General features: G+C 44.3%; 1 protein-coding gene across 7 annotated transcripts in view; it reads left to right on the forward strand.

Moving 5' to 3' along the window:
• The window catches only part of SLC44A3 (solute carrier family 44 member 3), a 101,324-nt gene that overhangs the window by 41,722 nt on the left and 41,705 nt on the right, over positions 1-17,897 (forward strand). For 5 of the 7 annotated variants that reach the window (XM_066624064.1, XM_066624065.1, XM_066624068.1 and 2 more), the window contains exons 1-4: positions 9,951-10,017; positions 13,224-13,331; positions 16,277-16,419; positions 17,471-17,607. In XM_066624064.1, the coding sequence (XP_066480161.1) occupies positions 9,991-10,017; positions 13,224-13,331; positions 16,277-16,419; positions 17,471-17,607 (415 nt within the window). In that variant the 5' untranslated portion in view covers positions 9,951-9,990. Of the gene's footprint in view, positions 1-9,818; positions 9,897-9,950; positions 10,018-13,223; positions 13,332-16,276; positions 16,420-17,470; positions 17,608-17,897 lie in introns of those variants that run through there. The other 2 variants (XM_066624067.1, XM_066624066.1) reach the window with 2 other exon arrangements.

Here is a 17,897-nt window from a genome sequence, read left to right on the forward strand (position 1 = left end):
TTTGTATAGGATTGTAGCCAATAGCTACCAAAATAGCTTCTTCAGAGTGGTCTTATTATGGCTGCTTCACTTTACCTGTCACTGGAACATTAAGGATATCCTGGACCCCATCAGTCAAACCGTTCTCAGCCAGAATGGACAGCACTTTAGAATACAGCTTTCATTCCTCTAAATACCTTCTTCACATGCTCAGGTCACAATAATTAAAATCCATCCAAGCACGAGCCATGATACTAAACCTTGGCAGAGTGGGCAGAATCAGAGGTTAGAACTAGACTGGTGTTTCTCAACCAGTGGTACTTGAGGTGGTGTCTGGTGGTACATGCGGAACCCCCAGACCCCCGCTGCCTGGTAGCAAGACCAGCAATGCAACATGACAAGCACCAGTACAAGGCTTTCACAAGCTCAGAAAAATCCTCCTGTCTATCCTGAACCTCTTACTGGTGTTTGTTGCATTGTATCTGGCTTCCCAACCTGGAAGTAACTTCCAGTGGGCGGATCATGCAAAGTAGTACTGTGGAGGACGTTTGAAAGTGAGCCTTTCTTCTTGGGGGGGGAGGGGACTTGAGGGGTGAAATTTTCAGTAGAAAATAGGTAGTCATGGGAGGGGTTAAGTGCTCCCCTCCTGCTCCTAAAAAATGGTCCAGAAGCTCTGGGCTTCCCTATTATTTCATCAAGCACGAGGTTGGGAGTCAAACCACAAAGTTGCTGATCTAACATCTAATTTTGCCCTGGGAAAGTTTCTTAAGCAACTTTCAGCCATCTGCAACAAAAACCATGGAAACCACATGGAGATATCTTCATATGCAAGCCCACTGGAGTGTGTGTTCTTTGTATACTGTCATTTCACACAATGGCACAGATTATGAAAACTGCCTTCCGCTGGCACCTTCTGGGGAAAGTCTGTAACTGCAATAACTGCACCTTTATTTAAGGAGTAATGTGTATGGTGCCTGTATTAACACCCCAGCTTCTTAAGCAAAACTGAATGCTTTGGATTGCACACACACTTTTCATATGTGAAAACAAGCTTGTTAAATCTATTTGAGAAAAAGTGAAGTGTTCTAAAATAAGGAAAGCAGTAATGGCAGACTTAGCCTTTCTCTCCACTTCTCTTTAGTTTGTTCTGTTAACAAACGGACTCCAATAGCTGGAGCTGAAGATAGTCCAGTTCCACAGCATTCCTCTGAAATGAGAATGTTTCAGAAACTGGTGCTAGCTGTCAGTCTTTTCTCATTTATCAGATCAGAACACCTTGTCCCCTTTCACTCAATACTGGACAGGGACGTATACACTCAAACAACATACTGATTGTTGTTCTTTGTTGGGTGGTTGCCTGCCTTGGCCTCTCTCCCAGGTCACTCTCCCAAGTGCACTTTTGCATATTCATACCCTCCCTTCCAAGAAACCTTCAGAGACATGCTGGAATTTGCACAGTCATGGCTTTGTGGACTGATTTTCTCCAAGCTCTGAAACAGGCCACCTTTATGTCCTCTTTGGGCACTTAAGACATAGAAAGCAAACTCAGCGGCAATTGCAAGTTGACTCCTTTTGCTCTGCCACTTAAAGTCTTCAGTTTTAACAAGGCTCTCAAAACCCTTAGCATTAAGGCACTTCAAGATGTCATTTCAAACAGCAATGTCAGGAACCAGTCTGCAAGTGCCACAGGAAAGTCCTTGTTTAAAAGAGGTTCATTACAGGAGTTTAGAGCTCTGCCTCTTGTGCTGATCCTGCTAGCCTGGGTGCAGTAGCAGTAATGGGCAATTTCTCTTCTCACTCTCTGAGGACACGCAAGAGGATTGAGACAGTGGCAACCCAATTCTCCCTGCAGCCCTGCTACTGCAAGCAATTCTAGCAGCAGTACTGCAGAAAAAAAGGATTGCTCTCTTCCATAAGTGATCAAAATAGGATCACTATACCTCCATCTTGGCTGGGAAGGCAAGAAGGATGCAGGGTTGGAGAACCACACAGTGCCCTTTATCTGAAGCTCTTCTGCTGCTGCTTCCTGCCTACCTTGCTCTTCAAGTACACAAGCTGGGCAGTGCGTGGTGGGAGCAGAATTCTCTTCTCTTCCCAGCATGCTCTGCCCAGTCTGTGTTTGAATAAGTGGCTGGGCAGGAAGCTGCAGGTGATGGAACTGGAAGAAAGAAGTGCTGCGCAGCTTTCCCCTTCCCTCTTTCTCATCCAGCCCAGCCTGGTGTAAATGGCTGGATTGGCAAGGGGAAGATGGCAGAGGGTAGCGCATGCAAATGCACCTATGCATGCAAAACAGGGTGGGGGAAAAGGTTTCACTGCCATCACCATTGCCTCACTGCTGAAGCAAAAGAAGAGGTGGGGGCATGTAACTCCATTTGCAAGGATGGCAGCAATGACAACAGCAATGGTGGCAGGGAGAAGGCAACTTCAGAAGCTCTTTTCCCCTGGGTTAGACTTGCACTTGATTACACGTTTGTGGGTGATCAAGAATCTGTAGAATACTGTATCTGGAAAAGGAAGCTCAATCCCCGGTTTACTGGTGAGAGATCTATCATCATCTGCCCTAAGTCTTCAGGATGAGATGGGTTAGAAATATAAACCGGGATAAATAACAGTTAGGGATTCTTCAAACTATAATCTTCTGTTGTCAGAATGTATTTCTTTCTTTCAAAAATTTTGTCTGCCAAAAGATGTAACTGGTCCTATTCATCTTGCCAGTAGTTCTGGGGCAATATCCTGCACAGCCCCGACCATGCATCTGCTCTGTTTTGCAACCCACCTGTCATTCTTTTTTTAATAAATCAGGTTACTTGATGTGTTTAATGTCACATGTAACTTGATCCTAAATCATAAAACCTGTCAGTAGATATTCACTTTTCCAACTCATTATCTACCACGTTAGAACTTCCCCTTTTCTTCTTCCCTACTGTACCCTCAATAATGTTAAGAATCTACATATAACTTAATGGAAAGTATGATCATGAAATTGAAGATACTATGAAAAAGAGGTCTTCCAGTTTCTGTAGAAGATTAATATTTTTCTCTTCTCTTCCATAGAATGTGGTCAATGGAGCATTTTAAGTTGTCTGATAAATTGAAGCATTGTGCAGAAAATTATTCAGTAAAATTCAACAATAGTGTAAGTAATTCTACCGTTCAAACTAGCATTTTCTTTATTGCATTGGGGGTACACTTATAGCTCATTTAATAATCATTTTGAATAAAAAAATATCTTCCCTTCCCTGGCACTGAATGGATGGATCTTAGCCGGCATACTGTGTGCATTACACTTGAAATTAGAAATCCCCCTTTCTAGTTCAACCAAATAACATTTTGAACATATTGTGAGCTATTGTACCTTACAAAATGCTTCTTCAGACATATTTAAAACCTGAGTACTAAGTACCTCTGAGGCGAATTAGAATTTGACATAAATTATCATAAGTTGCAGGCTACTCCTTCAGTGGAATAAATCAAATTCATAAAGAAGATAGAAGATGCTAAATGTAATTATTTTGCTGAAGGCAAATGTAAGAAAGTTGTTCCTGACAGAGTAATGGAATCCCAGAAGAATAATGGCATCCCAGAAGTACTATATTCTTTTTTTTTTAACTACCTTTCTTTTTTAAAAATGATATTTATGTTCATTTTGGCACGGAATGGAGATGTAGTCCTGCATTTATCTTATAGTTCAAAAGTCAATATTTGTTCTTTTGATGTGGATGCTAGATTTAAACTGAAGCATATTCAGGATTGTCCCAGCATAGAAAAATTTCTTCCCCCCAAAAGCAGGAATTTTCCCAATAAGAACAGTTTGGTACATCCTTTTAGAGCCCAATTCTATTCTTCCCCCTTCCCCCCCCCCAATGCAGCGGCACCAAAAAAGCACTAGCTGTATCCAACAGAGGAGGCAGATCAGGATGCTTTGGAAGGAAAAGGGGAATTATTTCCTCATACCTCTCCATAAGCCTCTCGCTCTGCAATGTGTCTCTTTGGATCTACCCCAGCTCTGTAGCTGGTGCAAGTCTGAGGGGAATAAAGGGGTAGGGAGGCTATTAAAAGAGGGACAGGATCAGGCAGGCACCATCACTGCCTGATCCATTCCCTTCCACATTCTCCCTGCCCCAATTCCTTCCTGCCCAGTTTCACCCACTTCAACTTTAAGCTGATGTTTTTACTCTGTTGTCTTAGCAGGGTGTGGCTCTGGGGTGTCAGGACAAGCACCTGAACGTCAAAAGGTGCATTACACCACTGAAGCTTACTGTAATGAACTTTCTATCCAAATTATTCATATGGATTAATTATTTTTGTATTAAATATGGTCTCAAAGAAAAAAAAGAGAAAGCAGATAAAAGGGTACAGTAGAGGAAGAAATATCACTTGTTTGTTTATTTAAAAACATTTCTAACTCCTTTTAAACAAAGGGGATGCCCAAGATGCCTCACAATAGTAAGTTGTGATAAATTGTGATAATTTTTAATAGTCAAAATTATGTTTAAAAATATAATACAAATTCAGAAAATACAAATGCAATTAATTAATAAAAACGTTACATCACGTTAAAAATGTAATTAATAAAAACACAATAAAATAAAACAGCAGTTGAGCCTAAAAATACAGCAAATATAAATTCTTATAAACAGCAGCAGATAAAAACCAGAACAAAAATAAATAGCAACTTATAGCAACAGAAGCCAAAGGTAGGAAACCCAAACAGAAAAGAAAATATGATAATGAAGGAAATTAAAGCTGTATGTAGGGGAGCTGATTCTTTTGCAAGAAACCACTTTCAGCAACTTTGGGAAAGTGGTACTGAAATATTTCAGTAACTAAATACTCAGAAATGTCACATTGTTTTCAAGGTCTGTATGACAGGACGTCGGCCAATTTGAAGGAAATGGCTACATTCCAACAAAGACTGCCGTCACTGGGATTAAGCATGTCTGATCATGTACTGGATTATGGGTGATGTTTTAGCACTGGAATAAACAAAAACACCTCATGTCTTTATTTTACTAATATGAATATGACATTAATGTCTGAGAGCGCCACCATGTGGAAGAAAATATTACATATCAGTTACTAAAGATACAATCTCTCCTGTGGAATTTCAGATAATATACTAACCTACAAGCCACAAATAAAAGACAACAAAATTGTACAACCAGAAAATGCTGCCATGAATGACATATTTATTATTGTGATTACCACTAAGCACAAAAATAAATCCTTAGGGTGCAATCCTAACTGCACCCTATGCCGACCCAAGTCCCTTGGCCAGCCTGGGAGGGTTGCAAAAGTGCCGTAAAGCACATTTGCGCCTCCTCGGGAGGAAGCCAGGCTGGTGTGCTAAGAAGCGCCGGCCTGCAGAGGCTGATGGAAGCCTCTGCGCCAGCTTCCCCCCAGCTTCTTGTGTTGGCTCAGATGAGCGGACGCAAGGACAAAAGGCAGGCATGGAGGAGGAGGGAGGGAGGGAGGAGTTCCTGGGCGGGGGCAGGGAGGGCTATGGGCGGCCCCAGGGGCAGGCGGGGAGTGGGAGGTGGGGCTGGGATCTGGCAATTATGCCGGATCCCAACCCCTGTCCCTGGGGAGAATGGAACGGCTTCAAGCCACTCCACTCTCCTCGGACTTGTGCCACCTCAGGAGGTAGTGCAAGTCCGAAGAGACCCATAGGCCGCAGCAGCCCTTACCCAGGGGTAAGGGGAAAAGTTTCTCCTTGCCTCTGGTTAAGCTGTTGCTGGCCACAATCCTGTGCTGGATGCAGTGCAGGCCTCCTGGCTTGCCTGTTCCAGCACAAGTTAGGATTGTGCCCATAATCGTTTATAAAAATTTAATCAGACTGAGATATGTCCTAAATGGAAAATTTTTGTTCCTGCACCCCATATCTCTTACTTCTTTATTAAGATTATAAAGACACTCATTAAGATTAACTCAAATTTTGCAGTCACAGAATATACCAGCTGGGTACAATTCAGAAAAGTGGAAAATAATGGATACTGAATTGTATGGTAAAGTGCTATTAATTTCAACAGGGTTTAGATAACATTTTCTGAATGTATTCATTGTTATGAAATACTGTATAATGAAAATTGCAATGTACTGAAAACAAAATAGTTCTTTGCAAAATGTAGTGAACCTTTTAATTTTCAGAATTTTGGTTTCTGCTTAAACTGCTCAGATTAACAGGTAAAATATTGAAACATATGCAGTTAAAATATATATGCAACTGTCAAAATGAGGTGTGCACATTAGTTGGTGCCATTATTTCTGCAAAAGGAACTCATCCCTTGCTCTGTTGGGCACATTCAGAAAGGCAAAATCACTTGGTGTCCCCAGCAAGAAAGCTACCTTCAGCAGCAGCACAAGCTCTTTCTCATGGCCATGTGGCAGGAGCACTAGGGGCCTCTCATTGCTGGTTTTTATTTCCCCTTCCTCTGGCAGGTAAGCATGGGGTTAACACCAGGGCCTTAGGTTATGGATATGGAGACAAAAGGCTCTTAGAGGTAAAAGCAGTACCTGCAGGAAGGAAAAGTGGGTAGAAGGAAGGAGCGAGTGCTCTAAACTAATGGATTAATGGACTGAAACACTAACGGACTGGCTGATGGACTACTGGACCTGCTGAATGACCAATGAACTAACTGACTAACAGACAGATGGACTTCTGAGGACTGGACTGCTGGAATGGGGACTGCTGGAGACACTGGAGATTGGTGTGTGGCTGCCATACCCAAGACCTGCTGAGGACCAAGTTATTGGTGTGGTGGCTGGAGAAGCTGCTGGCAGGAGAGGTGAGGAAGGAGGACCTCTGCAGGTTGAACATGTGAGCTACCCTGGTGGTGAGGTCCAGCAGTGCTGCAGTGCAGAACTAGGGCCATTGTTGGGGAATGGAGCTAATTAACTTAAAGTGGGCATAAGTTCTCTAAGTGAATCTTGGACTGGGAATTTGGCAAAACACACAGTTTGAGAAGGAAAAATACCAAGGGTCATTTATCAAGGGACAAATATAAAGGGTCAACAGCCATTTGCATGCAAGTCAAGTTTAATCCTTAATGGGGCTTGCTTGTGAAATGAATGTGGCTAGCTAAATGCCCACATGACAGAAATAACAAGACATGGCTCTGTTCAGCCCAATGGCTATCTATTTTTCTGTTTGGATTCTTGCTCCTGATTTGATTGAACCTTATTCATGACTCACTCAATGAATAAATTAATCAAAGTTGAAAAACACTCTGCCCCATGTGACAGTATGTTTTGTCAAACAACAAAACCATGGGTAACGATGACATCGTACATTTTTTTTTTTTGTGAAGATCAAGTTGGGTCTGTGTTTTTGAGTAAACTTTGGGGAGTCCGGTCCTAACTCCCTGTGCACTGATGCAACTTCACCAACGGCGTATGTGCCGTGGAGTTTTGAGATGTGAAGGCCTCCTCAAGAAAGGAAGCATTTATTCCCTTGGCTCAGAATAAGCCCTCACTGCCCCAATGAGTCTACCCAGACCTGCACCACCTACTTTGTTGTTACTAGTCCAAGTGGACCTAGGTCAGAGGGAGGGGAAGAAACAGAGAGAGGGCAGAACAGGGAGGGGAGGGGGTGGAACAGGGAGGATGTGCAGGTGGGAAGGGGGGTGAATCAAGGCCAAGAAGGGAGGGTAGGATATTGGCAACACCACTCCTGTGGATACCACCCTCTTCCTGGCCTTGATTAACCCCCCCTTCCCACCTTATCATCCTCCCTGTTCTGCCCACTTCCTGCACTGACTCATCTGCATTGGGGCTTGTTGGGAGGCCACTGGTGTGCAGATGCCACTACTTGATGCTTGTGGTAGCTGGGCCACACTGTATGGCATATTGCCTTTTGTGACAGCCATAAAACATGCTGTGCTGCTGGAACACAAGTTCATTAGGATTGGGCTAAAATGCAGATTGTCAAATGGAGCTAGTAGTAGCCATTGTGATGGCCCCAAAGCATTTGTTACCCATTTTTGCAGTGTCACATTTAACAATGTCCCTAATTTGCCATGTTAACAGGTGGTACATCCCTCTGGGGAAAAGAATCACTACCTCTCCACAAGTTTCTTGATGCAGGATTCCGTAGTATTCAGGATCTCTAATTGTTAGGACCATTGGGACCGACTAGAAACCAAGCAGAAGAGAAAGCCCAGGGAGAGGTGTGTGGATTTGGGCACAGAAAGGCGAATTGCCAAACACAAGAGACAAGGAGCAAAAGACAAAAAAAGAAACTGGTATGGAGAGTAGAGGACATATTTGTCTAGAGTAGACCAGTAGTTCCCAAACTTTGTGTCAGGACCCACTGGTGGGTTGTGACCTGATTTTTGGTGGGTCATCAAAGGGTGAAGGTAAGATCAGATAACTAATTGCCTCAAGCTCTGAGACTATGCCAAAACTAGATACTGTAGCTGCTAATTACCCTGCAAAGTGCTCAGCTCCAGTAGTTTGCAAGCTTGTGTAAATATAGGGAGATAAATGTCTGAGGGGTTATTGTTACTTATAAATAAATTATTTCTTTTGAGATCTTTTTCAAAGGCTGGTAAACCTGGGTGGGTCCAGACAGAGTGTCATTTTAAAAAGTGGGTCCTGGTGCTAAAATGTTTGGGAACCACTGGTCTAGACAGAATCGGTACAGTGAGAGAAATGCTATTAGGAAGAAGACTTTCTTTTTAAAAGAGTGAGTTTTCGCAGGGAGAAGCAGGCAACATAGCAGCCTAGTTTCCAAGTAGCTGTGTGTATTCCCCTCCGGCATCTCTTACATGCTGTCTCCAAAAAGAATTCTGAATGAAAACTCCTCTTCTGTCACAGCAATTGTATCATTCCTCTTGCACTTGCAGATAGGCGTGAGCGCACCCAGGGCCCAATCTTATCCAACTTTCCAGCACCAGTGCATTTGCAAGAGAACACACATTCCCTTACCTCAGCCATTTTCAACCACTGTGCCATGGCACATTGGTGTGCCCCAAATGGTCCCCAGGTGTGCTGCAGAAATTTGGGAGCGGGTCAGTTATTAGTAGGGCCATTGGGGGACGTGAGCCCCCCCCATTGGCCACACCTGTGTGCCTTGTCAAAAACCGATGGTTTGCTTTGACCGTTTTAGTGCCATGCCAGTGGGATGGTGGGTTGAAAATCAGTGGGGTGGGATGATCAAGGTTGAAAATCACTGCCTTACCTTGCGGAGGCCTCCATAACTACCCTCCCACCCAGGGCTTCTGAGAGGAATTTTGTCAGGGAGTACAAAGTTTCTTTTGGGCCCCTTTGCAAAGGGGGAGGAGTGAAACAGTAGGGGAGGATGGTGACGGGCGAGGAGGGACGAAGCAGGGTGAGGGGAGGGTAGAGAAACTGGGAAAGTCTTTGAAGCCCAGGTCTACCCACCCATGTGGCATCAGTAGTGTCCCCAGCATCCCCAGTCATGGCAGTGTCCCCAGCAAATGGAACAGGCAACAAGTCTAATGTCAGATCCCAGGAAATTTCTGGGCCCCCCTTTTGACCCTGGGCCCGGGTACAAATTACCCCCTTTAGCCCCCTCTCCTAGGCCCTGCTCCCACCACAGGATGCAGCGCACACCCAATCGGCACAGCTCCAGCAGTGCCGCAAAGCTGGACAGGATGTGGTCCCTACTCTGCAGTCCCAGAAGCCTATCCTATGCAGGTACTCAGAAGCCAGTTCCCTGGTAGTCAATGGGGCTTACTCCCAGGCTAGGCTTGCAGCCCCAGGCACCTTTCACCCGAGTGTCCTGGGTAGACACACACAGGCTGGGACTCTGCAAGCGTCTTCTTGCTGGAAACTCTTCGCGCTGGGAGGAGAAAGTGGCTGCAGCAGGTCTACGGAGGCTGCCCTGGGCGGGCGGAGGAGGTGGAAACAGGGCGGCGCTTCTCGCCTGGGCACCGGGCGAGGCGTCGAAGGACTAGGTAAGGCGGTGGGTGGGAAGCCAGCCCTGCCCTGACGCGCGCGCGCCGGCGAGGCAGGACGGAGGCTCCCGGGCGGAGGCGGGCAGGGAGCAGCATGGCGTGTTACAGCGGCGAGTACGTGGTAAGGGAGCCCCTGGCCCGGGGCGCGCGCTTTCCACGGCGGGGGGAGAGGGAGCGAGTGAGCGCGGCAGGCGGCAGAGGACTCATTGGTGGCTCGGGCTCCTGTCGCTCCTCCTCCTCGGAGGCTCAGGTGGGGGCTCCCTCCACCGCCGGGGCTCCCCCTCTCCCTTCCACTCGCAGCCCTGCCTGCTCTGGCTGGACCCGCCTTGTCCTAGGCCAGCAGGTGCTTTGCTGAGCGCGCTGCCAGCCTGAGGAAGGCCTCCTCTTCCTCATGGCTCTCAGTTACGTAGCCACGACGCACGATAAGAGGCAGGAAGGGGCCCAGGGACAAGGCTGCAGGGTCTGGGAGGGAGGGAGCGAGGCAGCTGCCTTGGAATGCATCAGGCCCTCTGTGGAAACTGGGATATTGTTCTCAAGGACACAGGAGGAGAAGGCTTTCTCTTGCCTGGGAGTAGTGTGGCAACGTTGTCAGTGTTGCATGTCACCTGCCCTGAAAGTTTCCAATAGGATGGGGGCGCACGTAAAAATAACGCAGTGTGCCCGCTCACACACAACATGACATGACCGCAATGAGCTCTAGCTAAATGTTGTTCTCTGCCGCACCACTTCACATGGTCCACCTATCCGAAATGCCATCGGAAGTAACTGGCGAGGACACCATTGCCAGTTACTTCTGTTTTGGGAGGCCAGATGCGACATGACAAACACCAGTAAGAATCTCATTGGACAGGGGGCCTTTTTTGAGCACGGAAAAGCATGCTTTGGGGCCTGCTACCGCTGTTTGTTGTGCCATGTTCCTGGTCTTGCTACTGGACAGCAGGTATCCCATGAGTACCACCAGACACCACCTTAACTACCATTGATGGTACCCACACCACTGGTTGAGAAACACTGCTCTAGCTTGATCCCAGAAGGAATTGCCTTTGACTTGTACAGTAAAAATTGGGAGTAATTGGAGGTGGCCCATCCGCTAGACCAGGTAATAAGGCTTGCTTCAGTGACAGTTTGCAGGGGGGTTGAGGGGGTGGTGAATTTGGAGTGCCCTTCACCACAAGTCTGCCACCACTACAGCCTTCCTCTAGTCCAGGGGTGGGCAAATGCCAGCTCCTGGACCATTTGCAGCCGTTGGGGACCCCAGTTCAGCTCACAGGGAACCCCCAGTCTCCAGCAAGGCTCTGGCCCATCAGAGACTTTTGGAGCCCGCGCTCCAGTGGGGAACCCCCACCACCATTGCCTCTGAACAACTTACATCTCCATGCATTTCTGGCTTGGTCTGTATGTTTTCACTGTGCGAGAGGTTTGTGGCAAACAGTTCATCGTTCTAATGTGGTTCTACATGCCTGCATTATAGTTCTCATGTGTATTATAAATAAGCTCAGCAGAATTCATTCATTCATATAAGTTCCATCTCTAATGTATTCTTTTATGTAAATTTATTCATATTTGTTTGTTTGTTTTTTGTTTGTTTATATCCTGCCTTTCTGTCCCAGCAAAGGGCACTCAAGGTGACTTACAAAAGAAATCGTATAAAAATATAAATATGTATAAATATGTATAAAAATAAAACATTTAAAACAATAAAACACAATAAAACTTCAAACCCAAAATAAAAATAAAAAAATTAAAAAGCCATGCTCCCTTGTGTCAGCATTAAAAGGCTTCTTTAAATAAAAAGGTCTTAAGCCCCCGTCGAAAGGACTCTAAAGAGGGAGCTGTTCTCAGTTCCAGGGGGAGGGAGTTCCACAGACGGGGATCCACCTCCGAGAAGGCCCTCTTTCTTGCTGCCATCCCAATTCTTGTAATCTTTTTTCTTAATATAATGTAATCTTTTTCCCCCCAGTCCCTGACACAGTGTCAGAAAGATGATGTGGCCCTCCTGCCAAAATGTGTGTCCACCCCTGCTCTAGTCCATCATGGCCACAAGCCACACTGATTTGGTTTTTGCCCACTAAAAGTGAGCAGAAAGCAGATCATCCACCTCCTTACTTTGCTCCCGGCACGGTTTCTTCGAATGTGGAATTACAGGACTTCCAGTTTCATTTCCAGGTATCATGCAAATGAAGCTCCTCCATTCATGCAGTCCCTTTTGAATCAAACTGGAAGTCCTGCACGTCCACACCTGAAGAAACAATGCCAGGGGTGTGCTAAGTGCTATTAAAAAAATTGTACAGCATCTCTGGCCCTAAAGCGGCACCAGGTGTATTCTGGATCGCACCACCCCTGGGAGAAGTACCTATGGCAAAGTTTGTATGATGTTTATTCATCATACACTTGTAATCAGATGTCATATGTGTCATAGTGCTGTTCTGCTATGTGAAAGAATATGCCTTTATAAGAAACACTGCAGGCTTACTTCTGTTCATTCACACATTTCTGTGAATTGGATCCCAATGTGCAATGTGATTAGAAAAGTACAGATTAGAAAACACCCGAAATCATCCAGGTATTCAGTGGAAGAAAATTGAGGGCCCAGTCCTATCCTGGTGCAGCCATACTAAGGGGGTGTATGCTGCATACTACAGTTGGGGAGGCAGTCATGGAGGGCTCCTCAAGATAAGGGAATGTTTGTTTCCTTACCTCAGGGCTGCAGTGTGGCTGCATTAGAGCTGGAAAGTTGGATAGGATTGGGCCCTGTGTTCATTACATTGTAAGACAAACTTGCAGAGTATAAAATGCATGCACATTTAATATCCACCCTTTACATAATTGGGAAGTTGCCCAATGAGCAAGAGCAGAATACAAGAGCTTGTATATCTTGTGCCAATACAAGTGCAGTCAGCTTTCCATTTTGGGTGTGTCTATATGGAAAGAGCAAGGAACAGCTTTTCAAAAGGCAAAACCTGTGCCAATATCACTCCTGCCTGAAGTGTATACATTCTGTGATCCATGGCAGTTTCTCATATAGACAGATGGGGTACCAGTGTAGGCTGAGGAGAAGTGCTGTATAACTAGGGAGAAGAACTGGGTATGCTGAACCAGCACACTTAATTCCTCAAGAATGGCCCATACTGACTTGCTTCACAGGGCAGGCTGGCGCATTACTTGGGATAAGAAGACATATGTCCCCTTACCCTGAGGAGACCTCCAGCTGTCTCCTAATCTGCGCTGGTTACAGAGCAGGCTGTGCAACCTTGCTGTACTGGCACAGGTTAGAATTGGGCTGTCCATTAAAAGATTCTTCTTTTAAACTTAATTTTTAAATTTTAGGTTTCCGAAGATGGATTTCCTGAACCAAGAAAGTGGCGACCGTTGATATATAGGACATGCACGGATCCCATTTGGCTGATGTTATTCTTTCTCTTTTGGTCAGGTTCGGTACGTAGTCTTCCTATTGAAACAAATTTGTTGAAAAGAAAAAAAAATTATTAGAATTATTAGTAATATGATCTTAATGCTTGGTGCATCAACTACAGCCATTAGTCTGGGGGTATACCAACATCTATGTTTGCACAGTGTCACAAGGCATTATTTTATCCTGGTGTTGTAATAATGTCAGACTTGTGTTTCAGGGAGGTATAGTACTGATGTTAAGGGTTAGGTTTAATGTTACAATTAATCTCGGTAAATTTGCAGAGTACTTGTCTTCACTTAACTTAAACCTGAAACTGCTAGCTTAGGGTCAAACTATCCATTTCCCTTAGCATGTAAGTGATATTTCATGTTTTGTTCTTTTAAATTAAATTGTGTGTAGAGAGGTAATGAACTGAACTGAAATTATGATGGGGTAAGAGGGCTCCAGTATTTCACCATTGCTGTGGTTTCAATGTCAATCACTGCTTTTGCTCATGTGCTATTTTTAATTAAAAAGAAGCTTTTTAATTTGTAGTGAGCCTCAGTTAAAGATAGTGCACATTGGGGAGACCAGGATCTGAACCATGGAAGGGATGAGATACTAGCGTCTCCTTATCCCTTTCGGCCAAGTGTGATATTCCCCACTCAGTTTAATCTATAACAGGGGTGCCCAAACCCCGGCCCTGGGGCCACATGTGGCCCTCGAGGCTTCTCAATGCGGCCCTCAGGGAGCCCCCAGTCTTCAATGAGCTTCTGGCCCTCTGGAGATTTGTTGGAGCCCGCACTGGCCCATCGCAACTGCTCTCAGCGTGAGGGCAACTGTTTGACCTCTTGCGTGAGCTGTGGGATGAGGGCTCCCTCCATTGCTTGCTGTTTCATGTCTGTGATGCAGCAGAGGCAGCAAAGGAAAAGCCAACCTTGCTTTGTGCAAGGCCTTTTATAGGCCTTGAGCTATTGCAAGACCTTCATTCATTCATATAAGTTCATCTTTAATACATTCATTTATGTAAACTTATGCAAATTTATTCAAATTTTAAATGTAAATTAATTCTTATTTTTCCCCCAGCCCCCGACACAGTGTCAGAGAGATGATGTGACCCTCCAGCCAAAAACTTTGGACACCCCTGATAAGAACAAAATACAGGGCTATTTGCATGTTTGAAAGAAAAAAAAAATTCTAGTTTGACCCTTAGACTGCAAGATCAAAACTGCCTGAATTAATTAGGAAGATTTATTTATTTGCCATATTTTTATCCTGTTTTTCTCCACCTAAGGGGACTCAATATAGCATTCCTTGACCCTGACTGCCAGCCCTGAACCTGAGTATTTTATTGTTACAAAGCAGCAGCAGCAGCAGCAGCAGCAGCAACAACAGTATTTATATACTGCTTTATAAAGCAAAGATGGAGTATATAAAGCAAAGATAGAGTACACTGTGGGGAAACATTTTTAAACCTCATGACATATATCCCCCTGACCTTAATCCCCACCTCCAAGATACTTATTATAAGTAGGCTACCTGATACAAATGTGGACTGAGTACCTTTATCTTTAACCATTGTATAGAAGAGGGAATTTTGGCAGGTGAAGCTCAACCTGGAAAGGTTTAAAAATCTGTACCTGCCAAAATTCCCTCTTCTTTACAATGGTTAAAGATATAGGTACTCTGTCCCCATTTGTATCTGGTAGCCTACTTATAGTATCTGCTAATCCTAACTATAAGCTATTAGGAGGCCAAGTCTCTCCACCAGCCCTCTTTTTTTTCCAAACAGACATCCCCAAAATTTCATGGTTCTGTTGCCTTCAGCATTCTGTAGATTCGGGGTACTCACTAATCCTTATAAGCCTGTTTTTTTTTGGGGGGGGGGGGTGGGTTAAAATTTATTTTTCTTTTAATTTGCAAACCAATATAATTTTCTTGAGCTGAATAGCCCCTCCCCAGCCTGAATCCAACACTCTAGTCCAATGTTCCCCAAACTACTACAAGGGAGTTGGGAGCACTCTAAATTTGTGCAGGGGAGGGGCTATGGCAGCAACACAGTCTCCAGGATCATGCTGCTGCTGGGGATGGGAGAGGTTTTTTTCACTTACTGGCAGCCAGCACCCAAGTCCTAGGGGACCTGGGGAGCCTGGAGAGTCATCCACCCTCCCCGCACCGCCAAACATGTAAAATTAAAAAGGGCACTTCCGGTTTCACAATGAAAACCAAAACTGCCTTTTTTTTTTTTTGAGATGTTTGGAGGTGAGAGGAGCCCTGTGGAGGGCTCCCTAGATCCCTGGATTCTCCTCCCAGGACTCAAGCACTTGCTGCCAGTAAGTGAAAAAAATCCCTCCCATCTCTGGCAGAAGCATGATCCTGTGGATTGTGTTGCTGCCTTCTCCGCCCCCCCCCCAATCCCTTAAAGGGGCAGGGACAAGTCCTTCCCTAGCTAGTGAGTCACAACTCACCAGTTTGGGAACCACAGCTCTAGTCATTTCATTGCATTGGATGTACTGTATCTCTCTCCTGCTCTCATCCTGCTCTCATCCTCCAGTTTCCAAAATGAGTTTTGTGTTTGTGCTGGTGCTCCCAGGACTGTTTCACTTGCTCCTGTGGACTGCTATTCTCACTGCAGCTTGTAGTGAGCTTATACTCACTGATGGCTTCTAGATTTGGGTTGGCACAAGCATCTGATGTCTCCTAACTACTGCAAAATATATGGGCAGGCAATAGCATAGACCTATTTTGCTGTTTTATATCAGTCCTGTCTTCACAGACAACATGGATATCTTTCCTTGTGTGATGCTTTTATGGTCTGCATAGCTCTGCATGGATGTTTCATTCCAAGTACATATTTATATTAAGAAGGACTCTATGGACATTTTCACATATTTTGTCACAATTGTGGTAAATCATAATGTTCCCTAAAAGGCATTGTATACATCACATGAATTTCAAGAAAAGTTGAGTATAATATGTATTCTCATAGATGTTTATAACTGGCTACGCTATCACAGCTGGAGCTGCAGAAAGACTTGTGTATGGATATGATAGCTATGGAAACATTTGTGGTCGAAAGAACACTCCTGTGGAAGGTGCTCCTTTGTCAGGACAAGATATGACCAATAAAAAGTGAGTATCTTGTTGTTTTAAAAGTTTTGAACACTATCAACAACATCTATAAAAAGTAAAGCTTAATTTGCCAATTACACATCATCAATGTGTATAACGGCTTTATACATTAAGACAGTGGTTCTCACACATTTAGCACTGGGACCCACTTTTTAGAATGAAAATCTGTCAGGACCCACCAGAAGTGATGTCATGACCAGAAGTAACATCAACAAACAGGAAAATTTTTAACAATCCTGGGCTGCAATCCTACTCACACTTACCCAGGAGTAAGTCCCATTGACTATCATTGTTAAAAGAATATACATAGTAACTTGTTAAAAGTACAGGTCTGTAACATTTCTCCAAATGCAGTCACATACCATGGGAGCATCAAGTCTAATAGATTAAAATAAAATATTGAAATGAATGGGGAACCACCTGAAATTGGCTCGTGACCCACCTAGTGAGTCCCAACCCACATTGTGAGAAACACTGTGTTAAGAGAAAAGTGCATGATTGTGCCTAATACAACAATTACAGTAAATAATATACAACTACTAAAGCTAAAAAATTACTCCTTGTTGCATTCTTAACAAGCTTATACTCTCTATTAGGATGATTGACAGCCTATCTTTCCCCTCTCCCTCTGATACAGCTGTGCCAAATGTGGGTGAGCTGAATCCAGCGGAGGGAGGAGATTGGGAAGTTTTGAGGCAAAAGGGGATTTAAATCCTTCCGCTCCTCAATGGGTCTCCTCAATTGCTATCTCACTTCGTGATCGCAGTTTTGCTAGCTGAGTCCAGGGAAAGAAAGGGGGTGGGAAGGCTGCAAAAAAGGGGGAGGCAGTCAGCGCAATGGAACACGAATTCTGCTGATGGCTGGGCCCATTAGGATTGGGCCAAAAATTGTACCGTGGTGTAATATATAGCACATGATCAATAATCACTTTTAATTTTGTTTTAATTCAATTTTCCTTTGGTTCACTTTTACATAGGAAAAGTAAATTGCATGGTTAGGCACAATGAAAACTTAGTTTTTTCTTAAATTGAAGCTCATTCTTTTTCTTCAGATACGTGTTCTTTTTGAACTCCTGTGGTTTGCAAATCAAACATCTGAAAGTAAATTCAGTTGCATTGTGTGTATCAAGTTGTCCACAAGAGCAGCTTGACTCATTGGAAGACATTCAGCTTTTTGCAAAGGATAATGGTATGTTGTAAAATACATTAACTCCTTGTAGGTGTGTGTGTTATGCATAAAATATGATTGATAATATTATGCACATGGCTGAGAGTTATGCTTGTCACTAGCATAATTCTACCTGTGTAGGCATGCTCTGAATCAGTGTTCAGACCTTTTACACTGACTTTTTGTTAGCTGGATTCCCCACCTTTACTAACAGGTTGAGAGAGAGAGAGAGAGAGAGAGAGCACATACCACTCTTTTTTATGCTAAAATTAATAGCATAGTGATTGTGCTACAGATTAATAGTGTGCTAC

The sequence above is a fragment of the Tiliqua scincoides genome, chromosome 4 (genome assembly GCF_035046505.1).
Source record: "Tiliqua scincoides isolate rTilSci1 chromosome 4, rTilSci1.hap2, whole genome shotgun sequence".
NCBI lineage: Eukaryota > Metazoa > Chordata > Lepidosauria > Squamata > Scincidae > Tiliqua > Tiliqua scincoides.